The sequence below is a fragment of the Typha latifolia genome, chromosome 11, assembly GCF_019914945.1.
Source record: "Typha latifolia isolate L0001 chromosome 11, TyphaL0001v2, whole genome shotgun sequence".
NCBI classification, from domain to species: Eukaryota; Viridiplantae; Streptophyta; class Magnoliopsida; order Poales; family Typhaceae; genus Typha; species Typha latifolia.
In genome coordinates, this window is record NC_133096.1 from 10,470,876 (window position 1) to 10,489,220 (window position 18,345).

Genomic DNA, 18,345 nt, shown 5'->3' on the forward strand with positions numbered 1-18,345 from the left:
GACGAGCAGTGCTCTGATCCGCCGTACACGTACCCTGCCGCCGTGCCCGGCATCGGACGGATGAAATCTCGACACGTGGGTCCCGGCGGACGTCGGCCTCAGGGCTCGGAGGACAACCGACACGCCCGGCTGCAGCTGCCACGATCGTTGCAACAGGTCGGCGACACGCCAGCTTCGGAGTGGCCGTCTCGTAATTTAATAACTTCTAAGGGGCATTGCTGAAGAATGCCCGTCTTGACGTCACGGCTTCAGTAAGAAGCGTCACTGCGTCAGCTCTCCGTTGCTTTTATATTTAAAGTCACAATTTTGATTCTAAGCACCAAAAAAATTAATACAATTTAATATAATTTCATACAGCTACTAATTAAGTTAGAGTATAATTTGAATCTGTGGCGAATTATTTGGGATTATGTAATGGTTGTTGTTAACATGATAAGAGATATGAAAGATCTTTCTTCGTAGAATAGAGGAGAATAAATTGGACATTCGTAGAAAAAGAAACACTCCACATGAGCAGCGTGGGGGGATGTTAAGAATAATTTAAGCAGTATCTTAGTTGTAACGTATTAGGAATAGTATAAAGTAGTCAAATTAAAAGGTTTTACTGAAGAATGTATTAATTTTTAATATTTAAACCCCAAACTACCTTCCAATTTGGAAGAACGTCCCTCGTGTAATTCCAAACCACCGTATCCAGTTGGCAAAACGAAGACCCCACTCATTAAATGCTCAAAATTCCACTTATCCGAAGCGAATCCGGAACCCCCTATCTCGTCATTGAATTACGACCAAATTCCCCCCCGAAAACACATCATCCGCCGTCCGATCTAATGCGCCGACACCGTCGGATCGAGCGCGTTTCACCTAAAATCTCGCTTCATCTCTCGCTATCTCCGCCCCCACACCTGGGCCCAAAACCCTAGGCAAAAGCCAACCCGGTTAAAACTCTCTCTCTCTCTCTCTCTCTCTCTCTCTCTCTCTCTATAAATAGAGGCGTAGAGGGGGTTTGTTGGAGAGTCTTGTGTGGTCGTCGTGCTCATTGTGTGGAGAGGTCTATAGCTTTGAGTGATATAGAGTAATGGAGGCGGAGATGGAGAAGGGAGCGGAGGAGAGGAGAGCGAGGTTTCGGAGGATTTGTGTGTACTGTGGGAGCACGTCGGGGAAGAAGGCGAGTTACCAGAATGCTGCCGTGGAGTTGGGCAAGGAACTGGTACTATAAAGAAGACATCTTTTCGCTAAGAAAGTTTTCTCGTGGATCGCTTTTCGCTACTTGTTCTTTGCCTTGGTTTTTCTTCGTTTCGATCTGACATTAATCAAGCAAAGGTTTTCTAGATTAATTTTTTGGGGTTTCAAATAAAGTAATGGAGCAGTATGAACTTTTTGATTCGTATCAACTCGGTTGATGCATTTTTACCCATCTAGAAGAAATCCTTTTTTTATTTCATATTAATCATTTTATTTCACGAGAATAAATTTTGGAGGGGATTTGGCATGAGGGATTGCTTAGCTGTAATCCCTCTGGCTGTTGAGCAGCCTTCTTGCATGATCAATGCGAAAAAAATTCCTATTAAAAAATGCTGCTTGCGTTGATATTTAAATAAATTAGAAGATACCCTTCATTCCATAACCTGGTTGGGAAACGTGGTGCCTTGGTATCATGACTCATTACCATGTTTTCCATAGTATTTCTATAGCTCTTGGTGCAAATGGGCCTCTAAAAAAATCTAATTTCTGGGATACATTTACTCCTCAATTTAGATACAACTTGGAAGCAGCAACTTGGAGTTTGACAAGTGGCTTAACTTGGCTACACTTACGCTTTCGTGCTTACATTTGCATGGTTGTGATGTAGGTGGAGAAAGGAATCGACTTGGTGTATGGTGGGGGGAGCATTGGGTTGATGGGTCTAGTTTCTCATGCAGTTCATGATGGAGGGCGCCATGTCATCGGGTTCTTGCTCCTTTCCCTATTCTTTCTCTTACAATATTTTTAATGGAGTCTTTTGGTTTGTTCTGCTTTAGTGCTTTTGTGGGTTTCTACTCACTTGATGCATGCTTCTCGTTTCAAAACGGCAACTTCGCTGGCCTTATGTTCGTTTATCTTTGTGGTCTTGTCGATATGCGTACTGTATCAAGCCCTGTTAAATGTTGCAGTTACCATTGCTCGATTCACTAAAACGGAAGTACCTTTTTGTACTATTTTGAAAAGTTTGACGAAAGAGTAGTCTCCTTCTCCCTCTCTTTCCCTCGGTTCCAAGATGGTTTAATTTGCTCTTGTCCTTTGTCTTTCACATGAAAAGGTCAAGTTTGCTTTTCCTCTTGGGAGAAAAAAGTTTGGAACTTTACCGTTTTATTATAGCTTTCTTAAAGCTAGAAAGGTTTGTCTGATTGATATCTCCTTACCTGTCTCTTTTCTTTTGGCAGGGTTATCCCAAAGTCCCTAATGCCAAGGGAGGTAAGGTCATGACTGAAGATTTGATCTTATCTCTTTCTACTTGATAACGTGCTCTCTGCTATCGCCATTTTCTTACAATAGAATCAGTCCTACCATATTATTTGCAAGAGTTGATTTTTGACATTACCCAACACTCATCCATAATCTATTATAATACGTTAGAATTTTAATTGTTACTATGTTAGGTTTGCAATGCTAAATGTCATCAAATTTGTGCAGTTAACTGGAGAATCTGTGGGGGAAGTAAGAGCTGTATCGGGAATGCATGAGAGGAAAGCTGAGATGGCTCGGAACGCAGATGCTTTTATTGCACTGCCTGGTATAATATCTTATGCCCATTTTAATACGCCTTGTATTTTTAAGGGGGTTGAATTCATTTGAATTGTACTGCCGCCTGATCTTAATGCTTGATGAACATGCTAGGTGGATATGGAACTCTAGAGGAATTGCTAGAGGTCATCACATGGGCTCAGCTTGGTATCCACAAGAAGCCGGTATCTCCTTGCTTCAACCCATCGGAATCAACGTTGTTCTTTGATTATTGTATAAATATAGTGTTTGATACCTTTGTCACAGCCTATGCATTTAGTTTGGGGCTTCCTTTCACACTTAGACTATCTATCTCATTGCACTCTTAGGCATAAGCGTTGAATATATAGCTTTAACAATCCTCTCCTAAGTCCTATATTGGATGAGATTTAATGAGCATGCAGACCGTGCGTTGGGTTGTTTATTTTTTATTCTTGGCAAGTATTCTTGATACTGTTTAGATATACTTTTGGTCCAGCTAATTGAATGATGCCGGGGTTGGATCTGGTATTGTTTTCTATACTTTCAGTCAAAGAATTCTATTGCTAGCTTCTGTGTCACGCAATTGCTTTAAGAAAAATAGAATGATCAAGAATGGAATATCTTTTCAGTCATATTCATGTCTTCGTTTTGTTCCTGTCACCTCCATAATTAAATACAGTCAAAAGGCGTGGGGATATTATGTGGCCCTACTTTCGTATCACTTTATTTGCATCAGCTAGGATTCTCCAACCTAGGTAGATCTTGAGCTCTTTAGATGATTTAGACTTTTTTAAGTATTGCCATAGTCTATGCTGAGGAATTAACCAGAAGAAGATAACCTGAGATTCCCTCGGGGGTTCTTTTATTTCAAACGCTTATTATATAAATAAGTACTGATTAATATTTACATTCCTATTTCAAAAGTTTACTTGTAATTTAAACAGGTTGGTCTTTTGAATGTCGATGGGTTTTACGATTCTCTGTTGTCATTCATTGATATGGCGGTCAACGAGGGTTTCATAACCCAAGCTGCTCGCCACATTATCATATCTGCCTCATCAGCAAAGGAACTAGTTAGGAAGATGGAGGTGGACCAGAATATACTCTACCTTTTTTCTTTTTTTGCTTCAACATTCGACAAAATTAACTTTCCAGTGAATGTTTTGTGTAATCTAACTGCATGCTTTCTATCAACTGCTGTAGGACTACGTCCCAGAGTATCAGACACCTTTGGTTTGGGAAACTGACCAGAAAGTGCTCAGTTTTGCGCCTGAACGAGAATCTGGTGTTGCTTCCTAACCTTTCAGATTTCAGACTGACCATCCTTTTGGTTCTGTTACTGATCATACTATATACTACTCACATGTTGCAAAAATCTGTTAGTCTTGAGGTGAAAGCAGAGCACAACCCCAGGGTCCAACCAGTTGGTGGACCTTTTGTTCTCACATGTCTAAATGAAATGCATATGATCTTTTGATAGTTTACTTTATCTGTTAATGTACTTGTCAATGTTAGCTACAAGTGCTGAAATATATGTATCACATCCTTGGACACATAAAATTATAAAGTGATGCCGACCAAGGAAAGGAACAAGTTATATGGAAGGATCATCTCTTTTGTTTTTGATTTTTTGAAGAAAAAGTAGGTAAATCATAGTTTGTGAAGCTTTGGCCTTATTATTGTACTATTAATCTATTACAGGTCCAACATTTCATTTTCCATCTCATCTTTGTTAGATTAAGTTGTCCATGCTTACTGTCGGCAAGGGACAAGAGGACATTTGTGGGTCCTTTGTCGAAGACAATGAAGGCCATGACTTTGGCTCCTTGTTCTGCTGCTCTTCCCCTCTTGCAATTCCTACCATGCTGCGTTGAATTGAATGTTCCCTAGCCAAAAGAAAAGTACAAAGTTGAACTGATGACTTTTGGATTGCAGTTTCCTTTCAAAACTTTCCATTTTGTCCTGCAGCTAGAGTTGGGTAACAGTGATGAAATTCCTTTGACCAAACTAAGGAGTTGTTGAGGCTTAATCCAAATTAACTAGTTCTTATCATGATAGATTATCTAAGGTAACTTGTTATATAAAATTAGATTGTTGGGTTGTTCGTTGAGTGTTAGGTAGCATGGCCTATTTTGCTCATAGAAATGCTATTCACACTCTTAGGTCAAAAGCTAATTGGATCGTCAATCACCAACCTGGAGAAGGTGATATCACTCGCTAATTCTGATTCCAATTAATGGCAAGATAAGATTGGCTTCATACTAATGGGAATAGAATGCCATGTATCATTAACAGTGCTCATTCTTGACACAAATATTTCCCAAATATATTAGTATTTGAACCCATCTAGGCCCATAGTCTGGCCCAACCCAATTGGATTGATAACTGTCTGGGCTGTATGGTGTAATATCTCATCCAATCTCTTGTGATATTATGGCCCAGAAATCAATCCTATTGGAGGCCCATAAAAGATAGCCTGTAGTAGCTCGACATAAAAATCAATAGAAATTTGATTTCATTATCGCACGCATCCTATCGTATATAGATAATTCATCTCAATTGTTTATGTTTAAAAAGTACCAAAATATTTTGTTAGGTGAAAGCTAACTAAGTGGGTTTTAAAGGCAAAACTGTTCTAAAAACAATTGATATAGAATTAATTTTAGATTTTAAGGAGGGGGGGTGTGTCAAAGACGTCTAATTTAGAATGGACTATGATCAGGTTCCACCACATCAAGCCATCATCCAAATGGAAAGAGAACTACAAAACCAAGTGGGTCTTTTTGCTGGACAAGCTTTTCAAATCCGTAATTAAACAGTGAGGAGAAGGACGAAGTGTCGGCAGTCTGGTGCACTTTAAAGTGCCTCAATGTGACAGCCACAGAGAGATAGAGAGAGGTGTAGATACCTTTGGAAGAAGCTGAGAGCGAAGGTTGATATTAAACATTTGGACAGCATAGTGCTGCAATTATATTATATATATATATATATATATATAATATAAAGCCTCTGGAGTGGAGTAGTTCAAATGGATAGATAATCTACAAAAATAAGTTCAAAAGAAGACGAGTTCTATTAATTTTTAGGCAACGTATGTGAGCACACACCTAGTAATAATTAAACCCCTTAGACATAAAACTTAAAAGAGCTTGAGCTTGTAGACCGTTACGTGGAACATTCTTTAAACAGAACACCTATAGATGCCTAAACACCAATAGCCCAGCATCTTGTTGGGCCATCCGATCAATCATGGCCCATTAATCACGAGCGCACTTCGTATCCCATCAGACGGTTAGAATATCTCCATCACTCAGTTAGCCTAAACTTGTCTTTAAATATTCTTGGCCACCACCACAGGCGGGTGGTTGAGCCGTTGAACTGTCACTGATCGAGCGGCTCCAGTTCGCCCCCTCTCCTTGGACGGATGAGATTGCCTGTCTTAATTATCTACAACCTGGCATGGCCGGTGCATTATCGTAATTTGATTGGTTGAGAAGGGCAGATTTGGGTGAACATTCGCGAGAGTTAGTAGCTGACCTGGCGTGCATACTAAAAGAAAAGGACCGGGAGAGCGAAAGAGCTCAAATTTTATCTACTTGTGCCGTCCTAAATTATGGCGTGTGAGGTAGTGCGCTGTGCCACGTGGGATGGTCTCTTTCTTGGGCTCGGTTGGGGTGTCTCTATTGCGGGTTATTTTTTTCTAATGGTTTCGGTTGGGTACTGGGACCCACACTGTCTCAGCTCTGCATGCATTTCCGAAGCGCACACTCTTTTTTTTGCTCTCTTCTCTTCTCTCTCACTTAAATTTAAGTTTTTGTTCAAAATTTTCTTATTAGTTTCTTTTTTTTCTTGGGTTTTACTTCATCTCTCAGATCTCCGAGCTTTATACTCTCTCTCTCTCTCTCTCTCTCTCTCTCTCTCTCTCTGATTTGTTTTGCTTTCTCCTCAGTTCTTTGTTTTTTTTCGTTTTTACTTATTTTCGGATTCGGAATGGAGGAGAGCTGAAAAGAACTAGGGTTTGGACAGCGGCTGGATTTCTCTGGTAAGCTTCCAGATCTATGGGATTATACTGCTCTTTTAGTTCGGATTTGTGTTTGTACTCGGTGCATTGGATTTTGCATGGCATTTACTTGATTCTTTTTAGCTCTTTCCCTAGCGTGCAAATTTTTTCCTTAATATTTGTATGATCTGAGTATTTGCTGGTTTAAGCAGTGGAGTAGAGGATATTTTAGTGAATCGAGCTTGGAGACAGATTTCTTTTTAATTTGGTGAACGATTGCTTTTAGGTGAGATATTAGGGTTTTCAAGCTTATCTGCCCAGCTATTTTTGATGCAGCGGGAGATTTTTGAATGCAGTATGATGGCTCGGTTGATTTCTTTTCGTGATTCTCTTGTGTGTTATGTTTATACGATTTGGGTTCGAATATTTAGCTAGATCTCAGTCGTATTGGAACACCCGTGCTGTTTTCGAGTAAATTTTGATTATTTTTTTTGTGGCAAACTTGGTTTACCTACACCTGGTAGCAATTTATAGATCCTTTTATTTTGCATTTCCTTGTGCTCTTTTAGACTATAATTTGACGAAATATTGGCAATTGTAGCTTTATATATTGATCTACGTTCTGCAGGCTTTGTTGTCAGAAAGATTAGGGGCTAGGGAATTTTGTGCATTAGGACATGGGGAAATCTCCAGGGAAATGGATCAAGACACTGCTTTTTGGGAAGAAATCATTGAAATCTCAGACAGCGAAAGGGAAGGAAGTTCTGGTATGAATATGACTTGTTTCATTTATAGCCATGGACAATTATTTGTATTTTCGCTCGTTAGTATTGTTATTATGCCAAGTGATCAGGATGAAGGATCCTTTGCACTGATTGCTGGCTTAGCAAGTACTTTCTACATTATTTATTGTCTTCTTATACTGTTGTTTAGGATAATTTTGCTAATGTTTTTATCTGCTCTGCCATTCTCTTATCTATGCTCTCCTTTAGATAACCTCTGACCAAGACTACTCTCTGGCAATTACATTACTAGACATGATTCTTATGAAATTTATGCTTTGTAAACAATAGTTAGTTTCTTTCTAGCTAATCTATCAGACAGTTTCAACTTAGCCTTGTTTAACTTACAAATATAAAAGTTGAAGCAACAATCATTTCCTGTTTCTACATTTTCTTGGTTCACTAAAGAATTGAGAAGATTTAGTTTGATAGTTGCACTGTAAATACCCACACTATAGTTTCCATGTGTTCCCTATTTATATATGATATTCTGCCTGAGATCACTGGATGATATTTCATTTGTCAACTGCAGAAGGCTCCAAATAATAAAGGGTCTATTGGGGGGGAGAGACTTGCTTCTGCTGAAAATTCTCCAGTGATATCTGAACCAGTACTTGTCAGCACTCATAGCAATGGTACTATCCAGGCACTCGGAAAGGGGCAACTTTCCAATTCACCTTGTGACGGAGGACTTGTGCCAACCCTTAGGCTGGATTCAGAAAAGCAAAGTGTTGCTGGATCTGATGAATCTAACAATCCCGAAAAACTCAGAGAAGAGCAGGCTGCTACGAAGGCACAAGCTGCCTTTCGGGGGTATCTGGTAAATTTATCTGTGAAGTGTGATTTCCTAATTATTTTTATGTCAGTTACCTCTATAGTGCCTAATAGATATGTTTCTAATACATGTCCAAAAATGATTTCCCTGGATATTATGTCTCTTTCTGCCTCTCTGACTTTAAAACACTGTTCCGTACATACACATGCATATAATTTGTTTGTGCATGTGATATGTGTCATTTTCAACTTCTTCTACAGCTGTTTTGTGTTGCTTAAAATTTTCATGCTTTGCTGAGCATCTGCATCTACTTTATGCTTGTTATCTGTACTGCAATGACTAATATTAGGTTTGATTAATGCTGATTTATTTTCATGCCTTTAGCTTCATTCTTCTCATAGCATCATGTGCACTCCAGTTATAGTGTGTGTTTTGCAGTAGTGTGGTGCTGATGGTAGCATAATCTTGGTGCAGGCACGCAGAGCATTTCATGCGTTAAAAGGCATTATAAGGTTGCAAGCGCTTATCCGTGGACATTTGGTCCGAAGACAAGCCGTTGCAACTCTTCGTGCTATGCATGCAATCGTGAAGTTACAAGCGTTGGTTCGCGGCAGACATGTTAGGCACTCTATTGTTGCTGTCGAAGTTGCCAAAAAGTTTTGGCAACAAAAGACTCTGGTAACTAGTTTTTTTCAGACAACTTTTTTTTTTCTCTGTCACTACCAAATCATTTTGATGTTATAAATGCTTTCATATGTTTTCTCCTCATACTCCATCAAGCATAAATAACTGATATCAGCTATGGAAGTTGCAATTTATATGAAATGCTTCATCTATTTGTAAATTCTTGATCTTAGTTTCATCTAAAGCGTGCTGTTTTTCTTGTTTACAGGATAGTAATCCCTTGGACATCTGGAAGGAGAAATTTTCAACCAATTTATTTGTTCGCAAAGTAGGTTCAAATATGTTAGTTTTTAAGAATCATATAAAACTTGCCTTTGTATGCAGCTTCTTGAACATAAGTTATCCGCTTATGAATTTGTTCATTCATTTCTCTTGTATTGGTTTGTCTCATACTGTTTTCCTTTTATCATTCCTAGCTTCTTTCTTCGATGGCTGTTATAAAGCCTCTACGTATCCAGTATGATCAAGGAAATCCCAATTCAGTCTTCAGCTGGCTGGAAAGATGGACAGTAACTCGATTTTGGAAGCCAATTTCTCAACCAAAAAAGCTTGCTGACTCAAAATCTCAGACAAGGAGGAGCCATTACGCCATGGAAACTGAATCAGGCAAATCAAAGCGCATAGTCAGAAGGCATACAGCCGCCACCTCTATAGCTGGTCAAACGAATGCAAATTCTGATCTTGAAAAAACAAAACATGGGCTGCGAAGACTTACTAACTCTCTTGCTGATTCAGTTCAAGAACATCCTCAGAGTGAGCTTGAAAAGGTTAAACGTAATCTGAGAAGGATAACTAATTCTATGGCAGAGGTCTCTGACCAGCCAGAGGTTGAAGGTGAGAGACTAGCTCGTACTGTGCAAAAAGTGCCAAGTTCTACTTCTGATATTCGAGAGCAGGGCAATGATGATTTCTTGGATAATTCCAAGAAAGATGCTATGCAAACAACTGAAAGCACCCCTGAAATAAAAGCATCTCCAAAAACTGTGACGTCAGAAGATCAGATAGATGCAAGCACTGATGTTAGTCCTACTGCTGAATTAATGCAATTGCAGGGCATCGACAATGAAGATAATTCCTTGGCAATGAGTGGAGAGATGATCTCCAAGGAAGACCAACTGTGCCTTGACAGCCAGAAAACCAACAAGAGGAGGTCCTCTTTTTCGGCAAAATCAGAGTACACAGAAAATGGTTTGCAGAACACACCAGTCCTGCCTAGCTATATGGCAGCCACTGAATCTGCAAAGGCGAAATTGCGAGGGCAGGTTTCACCTAAGTTTGCCTCAGATCCAATCGAAAAGAATGGGTTTACACGCCGTCATTCTCTGCCATCATCTACCAATGGTAAGCTAAGCTCACACTCACCACGCACACAAAGACCAATCCATGCTGGTGGTAAGGGAGCAATCAAGAACGATAGACCTCTATTTTCATCAAGAGATGGAAGTGGTATGTTAAACCATCTCTTTTTCTGCCGTATCTTTTATTATCTGGAAACTTTCTTGACTAATGATATTTTCTTTGGAGTTTCCATAGCTTGACCATTCTTTCCTTGAGAATATAAATCCTTTTCATCTTCATTGTATTTCATTACATAATATGACTTTTGGTTTAAGCAAATCTACCAGGCATATTACAATTGTGAGGATTGATTTCGAGGTTCAACTTTTTGTGATGCAGATAGAGCGATCCAAGTTGAATGGAGACGGTAATGTTGAAGAGAAGGAATTCAAAGCGTGCATCCTCATGAGTGGTAGATGTTGGAATCATGTCTATTGTTTTATTTGTGATGCAAAATTTATGCTTGTTATCCATAACTAGTTTTTATGAAGAACTCAGTTTGTGGTGTGCCTGATGAGTGATGACTATTATTTGCCTTAAAAATTTGAAACTCTTGTTGCATATCATCTACAAACCTTTTGCATCTGATTTTGAACTTTTTCCAAGTCACTGAGATAGAGATCATCCTAATATCAATAATTATCACTGGAACAGAGAACTCAATCGCTTCTATGTTCTTCAAAATTAGACTCAAACTAGGGACGTATGGCTCTACTGCTTGTTTATGAGAGTTAGGGCGAAGGACAGTAACTAAACTTATTTTAATTGATATAATTTAACCATTATGCCCAATTTAAATGGCTTGAGTACAGTGTACAGTGTACTTTATACAAATAACAGTGTATTAAACCAACACAACTGTGTAAAACAACAATTAGTAACTAATAAATTTCTCCTAATTCTTTCATTAGAAAATAATTAGCCATATGGGCCAAAATATAATCCCATTAAGGCCCATTAGGCCAACAAAAGCCGCGTAGGCGGCGTAGCTTTTAAAGCCTTTGCCGACCCGAAGCCGAAGAAGAGGAAGACCATCACCATGGATACCGAAGCCGAGCAGAGGAAGGGGGACGTGATCGTGGAGGACGAACCCTCCGCAAACCCTAACCCTAGATCTGAAGAAGCTAAGGCGCCGGAGGTGGAGGTGCACCTCTTCCGGCGAGGCCGTGGTCCGATCGACGTCTTCAAATCGAAGCTAGGCGGGTGGGACCAGAACCAGCTCGAAGTCCAAGACATCCTCGACAAGTACGCCTTCAAATCCATCTACGCCTTCAATTCCGCCTCGGGGAGAGGTGTCTCGATTCGATTCAATCCTAGGAACGGCCGATCCATGCTTCCTTACACCGATGGATCCGTGATTTTCATCGATGGAGAGCCAAAGGTGACTCATTTATTTTAATTCCCCTCTAATTGATCTCAATTTCTCTTGGAATCGCTCGTTGTACGAGTCTTTTCTTTCCCCTCTTTGTAGGATTCGTTGATGAAACCCGTAACGAAGATTTTGGTGGGAGTAGCGCTGCTGACTCTTCTGATAACGCTCTTGTTTAGGGAGGCGCCGGCGTGGTTGAGAGCTTCGCGGTTCTCCGGTAGCAATTTCCCTCCTTGGATTCTGGCTTTAGCTGTCATAGTGTTTACTAGGATGAGGAAGCGAACTAAGGATGTGCTGAAGAAGTTTGGCTGGTAAAGTGTTTTGATTTGTGACAAAGATAACATCTTTGCAGAACATCAGAGATCTTTTTCGAAGGGTACTTCTGGGACCAGTGACTGTCCTTGAAAATTGCTAATTTCTTGAATCTTGTTGGTTATTTCTGTTGAAAGGCTTAAGAATTATGTTATTTAGATATTTTTCTTCCAGATTCCCAACCTTTTATGTTTTTGCTATTGCCTATTGGTATTTAGAATGGAGCAATAAGCTGTAGTTATTTTCTTTGTTGTTCATCTGCTTTAGGATTGTAATATTCCTTCATTTCAACTATCGAAGTGAAAATAAATAGAGTTCCTCCATCTAACTGTACACCAAGAAATCCCTCAGCACGTTTGGAACCCGAAATTAGTGACCATGCGCATTATTACAAGATGGTCGATATGGTTGAGGACATTAACTTTCATAGCAAAAGATTTGTTGTACAGACAAGAGTTCTCACTCAAATGGAACAGGTGCACCTTGCTTCTTGTTAACAATAGCCATTGCTAGATATCGAGTACCCATGCCGATAGGCGTCTGCTCCTCAGGGCCCTCCCAGAATGGAGCTTCGCCGTCTCCCACAAGTCGCCAATAGCCTGTTCGGAGAGACTCCGCTTGTTCCTCCGTGCAATTTTGCAACAAGGCTTCCACTCGAAAGTTTATTCCAAGAGAACCCAATAATTGGGACTGAGTAATTGGTCCATGAACAGATATATCTTCTGCAGAAGACACCAGAAAGAGTAATTTGCATGTCAGTCATACTTATTACCATAGGATAAATATACAGCTGAATTGAGCAGTAACTGTCTTTTGCCAACTATGCATACCTGAAACTTCTTCAGCGGAATGCCTGACAGAAGCAAAATCTACATAGGCACTCAGATCAGCTGATCCAGGGCTGTCTAGTATGTGAATAAATTTGTGCTTCCGAATAGCCTGCATATCCAGGTGTAAGAACTTTAACTTAAAATACGGAAGAGTTGATAAATCATTACTATTTGCACATACGCAGATGTTCTATAAGATGATTCTATGTGAAATGATAATAAAGGCATGCTTCTTTCATATGTCGAATGTTTGGTTATGAGCATCTGAAAATACTTCAGAAGAATACTCAAACCTGAAGACTATCCGAAATAACTCCATTTTTGCCGTAGTCAATAATAAGAGCCCCACCACCATCCAGACTAATTCTCTTTGCAATTTGTTGAGTAAGCTCCATTGCACTGGGACTAACCTCAATATGTTCAAGCTTCTCTATTTCGTCAGGACTAGCCCATCCACGACGCTTGGCCAGGTAAAGTAAAGATGGAGAAGGCTGTGAAGATAAAACAAAGCGAAACCTGGCAGGAAGTGAGTATTACCTGCTTAATTGTGATCATATGGACAGTATGAAAACTACTTTGCGAATAATCAACTGTTCAGTACTTACGACGAATCTTCTGACACATCTATCATCTTTTCACACCAGCCATGTGGAGTTCTCTGCAGTCAAAATTAAGAATGTAAAATGGATGAAAACTTATCATCATCTTCCTGAGTTCAGTTTCACCAAAATTTCAATAGTAGATGGCAGCTATGAAGGACTTGTTCGCCCAAAATTTGAGTAACAGCGAAATAAATAATTCACCATCATGTTGACACACCTGAAACTGGTGGACTGGTAGTGCATCATAAAACTCATGTGCAATAATAATAGTTGGCACTGTAAGCAAGAAAAGAAAAGAATTAAACTGTCAAATAGGAAAAGGAAACTTTGGAGTAGATTAATGAAAAAGGAAAGAATGAGTATATTTACTTTTAATATGCTAAAAGATACATGACTGTGAAAGGAAATTTTCTTATTTCAAAATAAAATCACTGAGAAACATGGAGACACAAGTAAATCATATTCAGTAGTTCGTACATCCTAATGGAACCTGTTCCAGAGAAGCATGCCAATAAATAGGAACTCCTGATAATGAGCTAACTGCCCTTTTTGTGCCATCCATATATTCATCTGTGCATTTCAATCTACTGTACTGAACCTTTTGTAAAGCAGGACTACACTCTACCATGTGAACATTAAGTGACTTATTAAAGTTCACAAACTTTGATGAACCCTGCGAGAACGTTTGAGCCCATATATTAAGGAAGTATCTTGAAAGTATAATGTTGAGGACTAAGCATAAAATGAATCATAACTTTGTAATGTTTTGCCTTACTCGTAATAGATCAGCCATGAGGGTGCCACGTCCGGGGCCAAGTTCAATTAGATTCACACGCTCAGGTTGTCCCATCTGTTCCCAAAGGCACATAGTCCAAACACCAACCATCTAAAGCAAAAACAACATCTTAAACTTTCATTAATTGATATTCAAGGTAATTGAAAAAAAAGAAACCTTATATCTTTAACAATTTATGGTGGAAAGTTTGACCTCTTAATGTGCTGATGATCTAGAATTTCTTCACGCTTAAAAAGAAAATTAGACCTTTACATCCTCATTTAGAGCCTTCTTAAGTTATACTAAGGAAACTTACGAGGTCCTTATTTCATTAATATTCAACAATCTACCCAGCTGATTGATTTCTAAATAAAAGAATAATAACTATGAGCACATAACTAATTACCTCTCCAAACATCTGGCTCACTTCGGGTGAGGTGATGAAATCGCCAGAAGCTCCAAATACATCTCGATTAATGTAATACCCCGAATGAGGATTTGTTAGAATTTCCTCCATATACTCTGCCACTGAAATTGGACCTCCACGAAACTATTGAACAAGGATAAGTGATAAAAAAGAAGAAGAATTATATCACACACATAATATCGTTCTGCTTGATGCAAATCTCATAATGGAAAACTGAAGGAAAAGGAACCACCAATACAAGTCAAAGAAAGATCTCTTCAGCGCAATTCAAATTTCAAGTATTATATTTTCTAGAATTCTACAGCTTGCAGACAAATGCAGGTTGGAAAGAAATCAAATGTCCACCCAAGCTGTAAAACTTGCAAATTTATATGCCGCTAGACGTCACTCGAGAGAAATTATGTATAACCCTATTCATCACATATAACACCACGAAGCTTTAGAATAACGTAACAAATTGATCTTTTGGCAGTTCGAAACTACATTAACCAGAAACTGAACATCTACCATACTGGAGAAGCCAACAAAACATTAAGATAATAGATAATGCAACATGCAGGAGAAAAGAGGAAACCTTTATGATACTTTTAAGATGCTTAACGAGATCAGAATCTGACGAAGGCCCATGCGAATGCTCTTCCGGTCCGGGACCAACAGAGAGAGAAAGATAACACTCAGGTAAAGATTAATGAAACAACATAAAGCTCAAAAATTTAAGCGCGAAGGGTTTCTCTCGTGGTCTACCTGGAGGATTGCACAACCCGGATCGATCGACCGATATGGTCGCCCTTGGCACGGGATCTCGGAGATCCTCCTCATGGGCGTCGGCTTCTTGAGAGGAAGCTGGAGGATTTAGGATTTCGGAGGAGGACGAGAACCCTAGAACGCGGCGAGAAGAGAGAGAGGAGAAGGGTGGAATGGTGCGGACGAAGCCGTTAGAGAGGAGAGGAGAGAGTCGCGAGAGTGATCTCCGAAACATCGCGAGGGTAGAGGAGTCAGGAGAGAGAGGGGTTCTAGCTCCCCCTCTATAGGGCTTGTCTTACCTGGATCCGCTTGGATAGGATCCGAATCCGTCTAAGCGGATGTAACCGCCTCACCCAGATAGGATCCGAGTCCGCTTAGAATAAACCACCCCTCAAATTGTTAATTTGCCAACTATATTCTCTCTCTCTCTCACTTCAGGTCCGGAATAATTTAATGTGCCCAGAAAACAAATTTAAATTAAATTTAAAAGCTATCAGAAAAATGATAAATTCGATATTTGATATTTATATAGCTGGAAATTTTGGTGTGTTAATATAAAAAATCTTCTATGACTACAAACTTTCTATTCTGCAAAACTTTGTTAACATATAAATTGTCATATGAATGTCCACCAATTATTTCTCTGGTGCTCAGCAATGCTAAGAAAGAAATCAGCAGATTAAACTGTCACCAGTAATCCATACAAGAACACAAGCCATCCTTAAAATGGTGAAACCTATTCCTATCCCTCACAATGATCTCCCTCTCAAAGACCTTTGATATCAACTTGGTGGAATCATGGCAATCCAAACACACTCTCAGGTTCTTCACAATCCTAATTGCCACACCTTCATCCAATGCAATCAACCCAAATGCAATGGCTAGCTTCTCACTATGCCAGCAAAGAGCATCCTCCTTCTCCTCCTCCTCGATATCAAACAACACCTCATTGGTCTTTGCCACATACCCTGCCAGCCTCAGCCTTCTTGACATCTCCCCCAGCATCAACTCAATCTCCCTGTATCTAGGATGGGATTTATCGCCTACAAAGAACTCATGGACTTCACCTTTAACCTCTATAACACTGCACCCTGGTTCTTTCCTCACCCCTTTAGCCTTCATCAACTCCCTAACACTGCTGACACCCTTCCAGTTCCTCGAGTCGGCATAGATGTTCGACAACAGGACGTAAGCAGCATCATTCTTTGACTCGATCTCAATGACTTTATTCATCGCGTACTCACCCAATTCGATGTTTCCATGTATCCTACAAGCATTGAGCAGAGCCCCCCAAGCTCCGACATGCGGTTCAACTGGCATTGCATTGATGAAATTGACGGCATCCTCCACCCGCCCGGCTCGGCCATACAAATCAACCATGCAACCATAGTGCTCGTACCACGGCTCGATGCCATACTGAGCCATCATTGAATCAAAATGCTCGCGGCCCTTGTCTACCAATCCGGCCACACTGCAGCCCCGCAGTACTGACATGAACGTCACCCCGTTAGGTGCCACCCCACCTTTCTTCATCAGCTCGAACAGCTCAAGGCATTCCTTGCCGGCCCCATTCATCGCCAGCCCACCAAGTGCGCTACTCCAAGTGTAAACATTCCTCTCACGCATTGCCCAGAACACCTCCATTGCTCTCCTCACATTGCCGCACTTGGAGTACATATCAATCAGCGCGGTCCCGAGCGTCACTGTGATCCTAAGCTTGTTCTTCTGGACATACGCATGAGCCCACTTCCCCTGATCCAATGCACCCAAATGTGCGCAAGCAGTGAGTATCGACACCATCGTGGCCTCGCCGATACGGATGCCCTCCGCTTGCATCTCCGAGAAAAGCTCCAACGCCTCCCTCGACCGACCCACCTGGACGTACCCGGAAATCATCGCATTCCAAGAGACGGGGTCTCGTTGCGGCATTTCGTCGAACATTCCCCGGGCTAAGTCAACATCGCCACAACCGGCAAGCGCGCTAACCATCGCAGTCCGGATGACCACGTCGGGCTCGTGTTCGATCTCGGCGTAGACGGCACGTGCAGAAAAAGGGAGGCCGAGCTCGGCGTACATGTGGATGAGCCCGCTCTGCACGTGGGGATCGGCGGCGAGGCCACGGCGGAGAGCGGCGGCATGGACGGCGGGCCCTCCTCCTCCATCACCGCCGCCGCTGCCAGCCATGGAAGTGGCCGCGCGGACAAGGAAGTTGTAGGTGAAGTGGTCGGGGGAGAGGGAGAAGAGAAGGCGGCGATAAAAGTGGAAGGAGAGTAGAGGGGTTGGGCCCTTGGAATGGACCCGGATGAGAGAGTTGAGGGCAAAGAGAGAAGGGGGATGAGGCGAGCGGTCGAGGAGGAGGTGGGAGTAAGGGAGAAGAAGGGGAGAAGAGAGGGCCAAGTCGGCGACGAGTTTGGCGTAGAGGGAGGAGTCGTTGAGGAAGCCGGCGACGAGTAAGTTAGCGTGGATTTGGTGGACTTGGGTGATGGTGGTGGTGGAGTCAATTAGAGCCAATGGGTTGTGTCTCGAGATTAAATTTCTCAAGGATGTCATTTGGAAGAGAAATAGGAGGCAACCAAAGTTTCATGCAAATTTGCATTTATTCTTCCCCACTAAATTTACCAACCTTAACCGTAGATATTATGAATCAATCCTCTTATACCAAAGTTTTAAGTCGTCGTGGGTTGATTTAAGCTCTCTAATTTATATATAAGAGAAGACTTTAAGTCTTTTTGTTTGATCTATAATTAAACCACCGAATTCGAATGCGCATAAAATTATTCTATAATCGAACGGTAGATATTGGATTCTCGCATAAAAGATATATAAACGGACGTATGTATGAGTGCGCCGCCCGCAACAATTCTTTTTTTTATTTTTTGTTGCCAAATTCCCACTGCTTGCCCGAGCTGCCCGACTTCCTGCACTCTCGTCCCTCATGCCCCTGCCCGACTTGCCCGTTCTT

The 18,345-nt window shown here is 40.9% G+C and overlaps 5 protein-coding genes across 6 annotated transcripts; 3 read left to right on the plus strand and 2 right to left on the minus strand.

Moving 5' to 3' along the window:
- Window positions 1-1,004: 1,004 nt before the first annotated feature.
- Window positions 1,005-4,368, plus strand: LOC140797310 (cytokinin riboside 5'-monophosphate phosphoribohydrolase LOG-like). The gene is made up of 7 exons (XM_073150651.1): window positions 1,005-1,210; window positions 1,853-1,950; window positions 2,424-2,454; window positions 2,674-2,773; window positions 2,878-2,948; window positions 3,690-3,833; window positions 3,949-4,368. The coding sequence occupies exons 1-7, from the start codon at window positions 1,079-1,081 to the stop codon at window positions 4,042-4,044; spliced, it is 672 nt and encodes a 223-aa protein (XP_073006752.1). The 5' UTR covers window positions 1,005-1,078; the 3' UTR covers window positions 4,045-4,368.
- A 2,099-nt stretch (window positions 4,369-6,467) lies between these two features.
- Window positions 6,468-10,890, plus strand: LOC140797316 (protein IQ-DOMAIN 31-like). Its single transcript, XM_073150662.1, has 7 exons — window positions 6,468-6,787; window positions 7,374-7,512; window positions 8,060-8,347; window positions 8,777-8,980; window positions 9,195-9,254; window positions 9,403-10,432; window positions 10,664-10,890. Exons 2-7 carry the CDS (start codon window positions 7,423-7,425, stop codon window positions 10,693-10,695), a joined length of 1,704 nt encoding a protein of 567 aa, XP_073006763.1. The 5' UTR covers window positions 6,468-6,787; window positions 7,374-7,422; the 3' UTR covers window positions 10,696-10,890.
- Window positions 10,891-11,237: 347 nt separating this feature from the next.
- Window positions 11,238-12,178, plus strand: LOC140797320 (uncharacterized). 2 transcript variants are annotated; one of them, XM_073150673.1, is made up of 2 exons: window positions 11,238-11,705; window positions 11,873-12,101. In XM_073150673.1, exons 1-2 carry the CDS (start codon window positions 11,364-11,366, stop codon window positions 11,912-11,914), a joined length of 384 nt encoding a protein of 127 aa, XP_073006774.1. In that variant the 5' UTR covers window positions 11,238-11,363; the 3' UTR covers window positions 11,915-12,101. The 2 variants fall into 2 exon arrangements, with proteins under 2 accessions (XP_073006774.1, XP_073006773.1); XM_073150672.1 differs by having other exon boundaries at window positions 11,243-11,705; window positions 11,796-12,178.
- An 89-nt stretch (window positions 12,179-12,267) lies between these two features.
- LOC140797317 (uncharacterized) lies at window positions 12,268-15,633 on the minus strand. The gene is made up of 10 exons (XM_073150663.1): window positions 15,384-15,633; window positions 15,214-15,275; window positions 14,619-14,762; window positions 14,213-14,323; window positions 13,915-14,110; window positions 13,655-13,713; window positions 13,441-13,493; window positions 13,129-13,351; window positions 12,836-12,944; window positions 12,268-12,727 (listed from the first exon to the last, which is right to left on the minus strand). Exons 1-10 carry the CDS (start codon window positions 15,616-15,618, stop codon window positions 12,465-12,467), a joined length of 1,455 nt encoding a protein of 484 aa, XP_073006764.1. The 5' UTR covers window positions 15,619-15,633; the 3' UTR covers window positions 12,268-12,464.
- Window positions 15,634-15,972: 339 nt separating this feature from the next.
- On the minus strand, window positions 15,973-18,041 carry LOC140797315 (putative pentatricopeptide repeat-containing protein At5g40405). The gene has a single exon (XM_073150661.1). The coding sequence runs from the start codon at window positions 17,931-17,933 to the stop codon at window positions 16,071-16,073; it is 1,863 nt and encodes a 620-aa protein (XP_073006762.1). The 5' UTR covers window positions 17,934-18,041; the 3' UTR covers window positions 15,973-16,070.
- Between the last annotated feature and the right edge of the window lie 304 nt (window positions 18,042-18,345).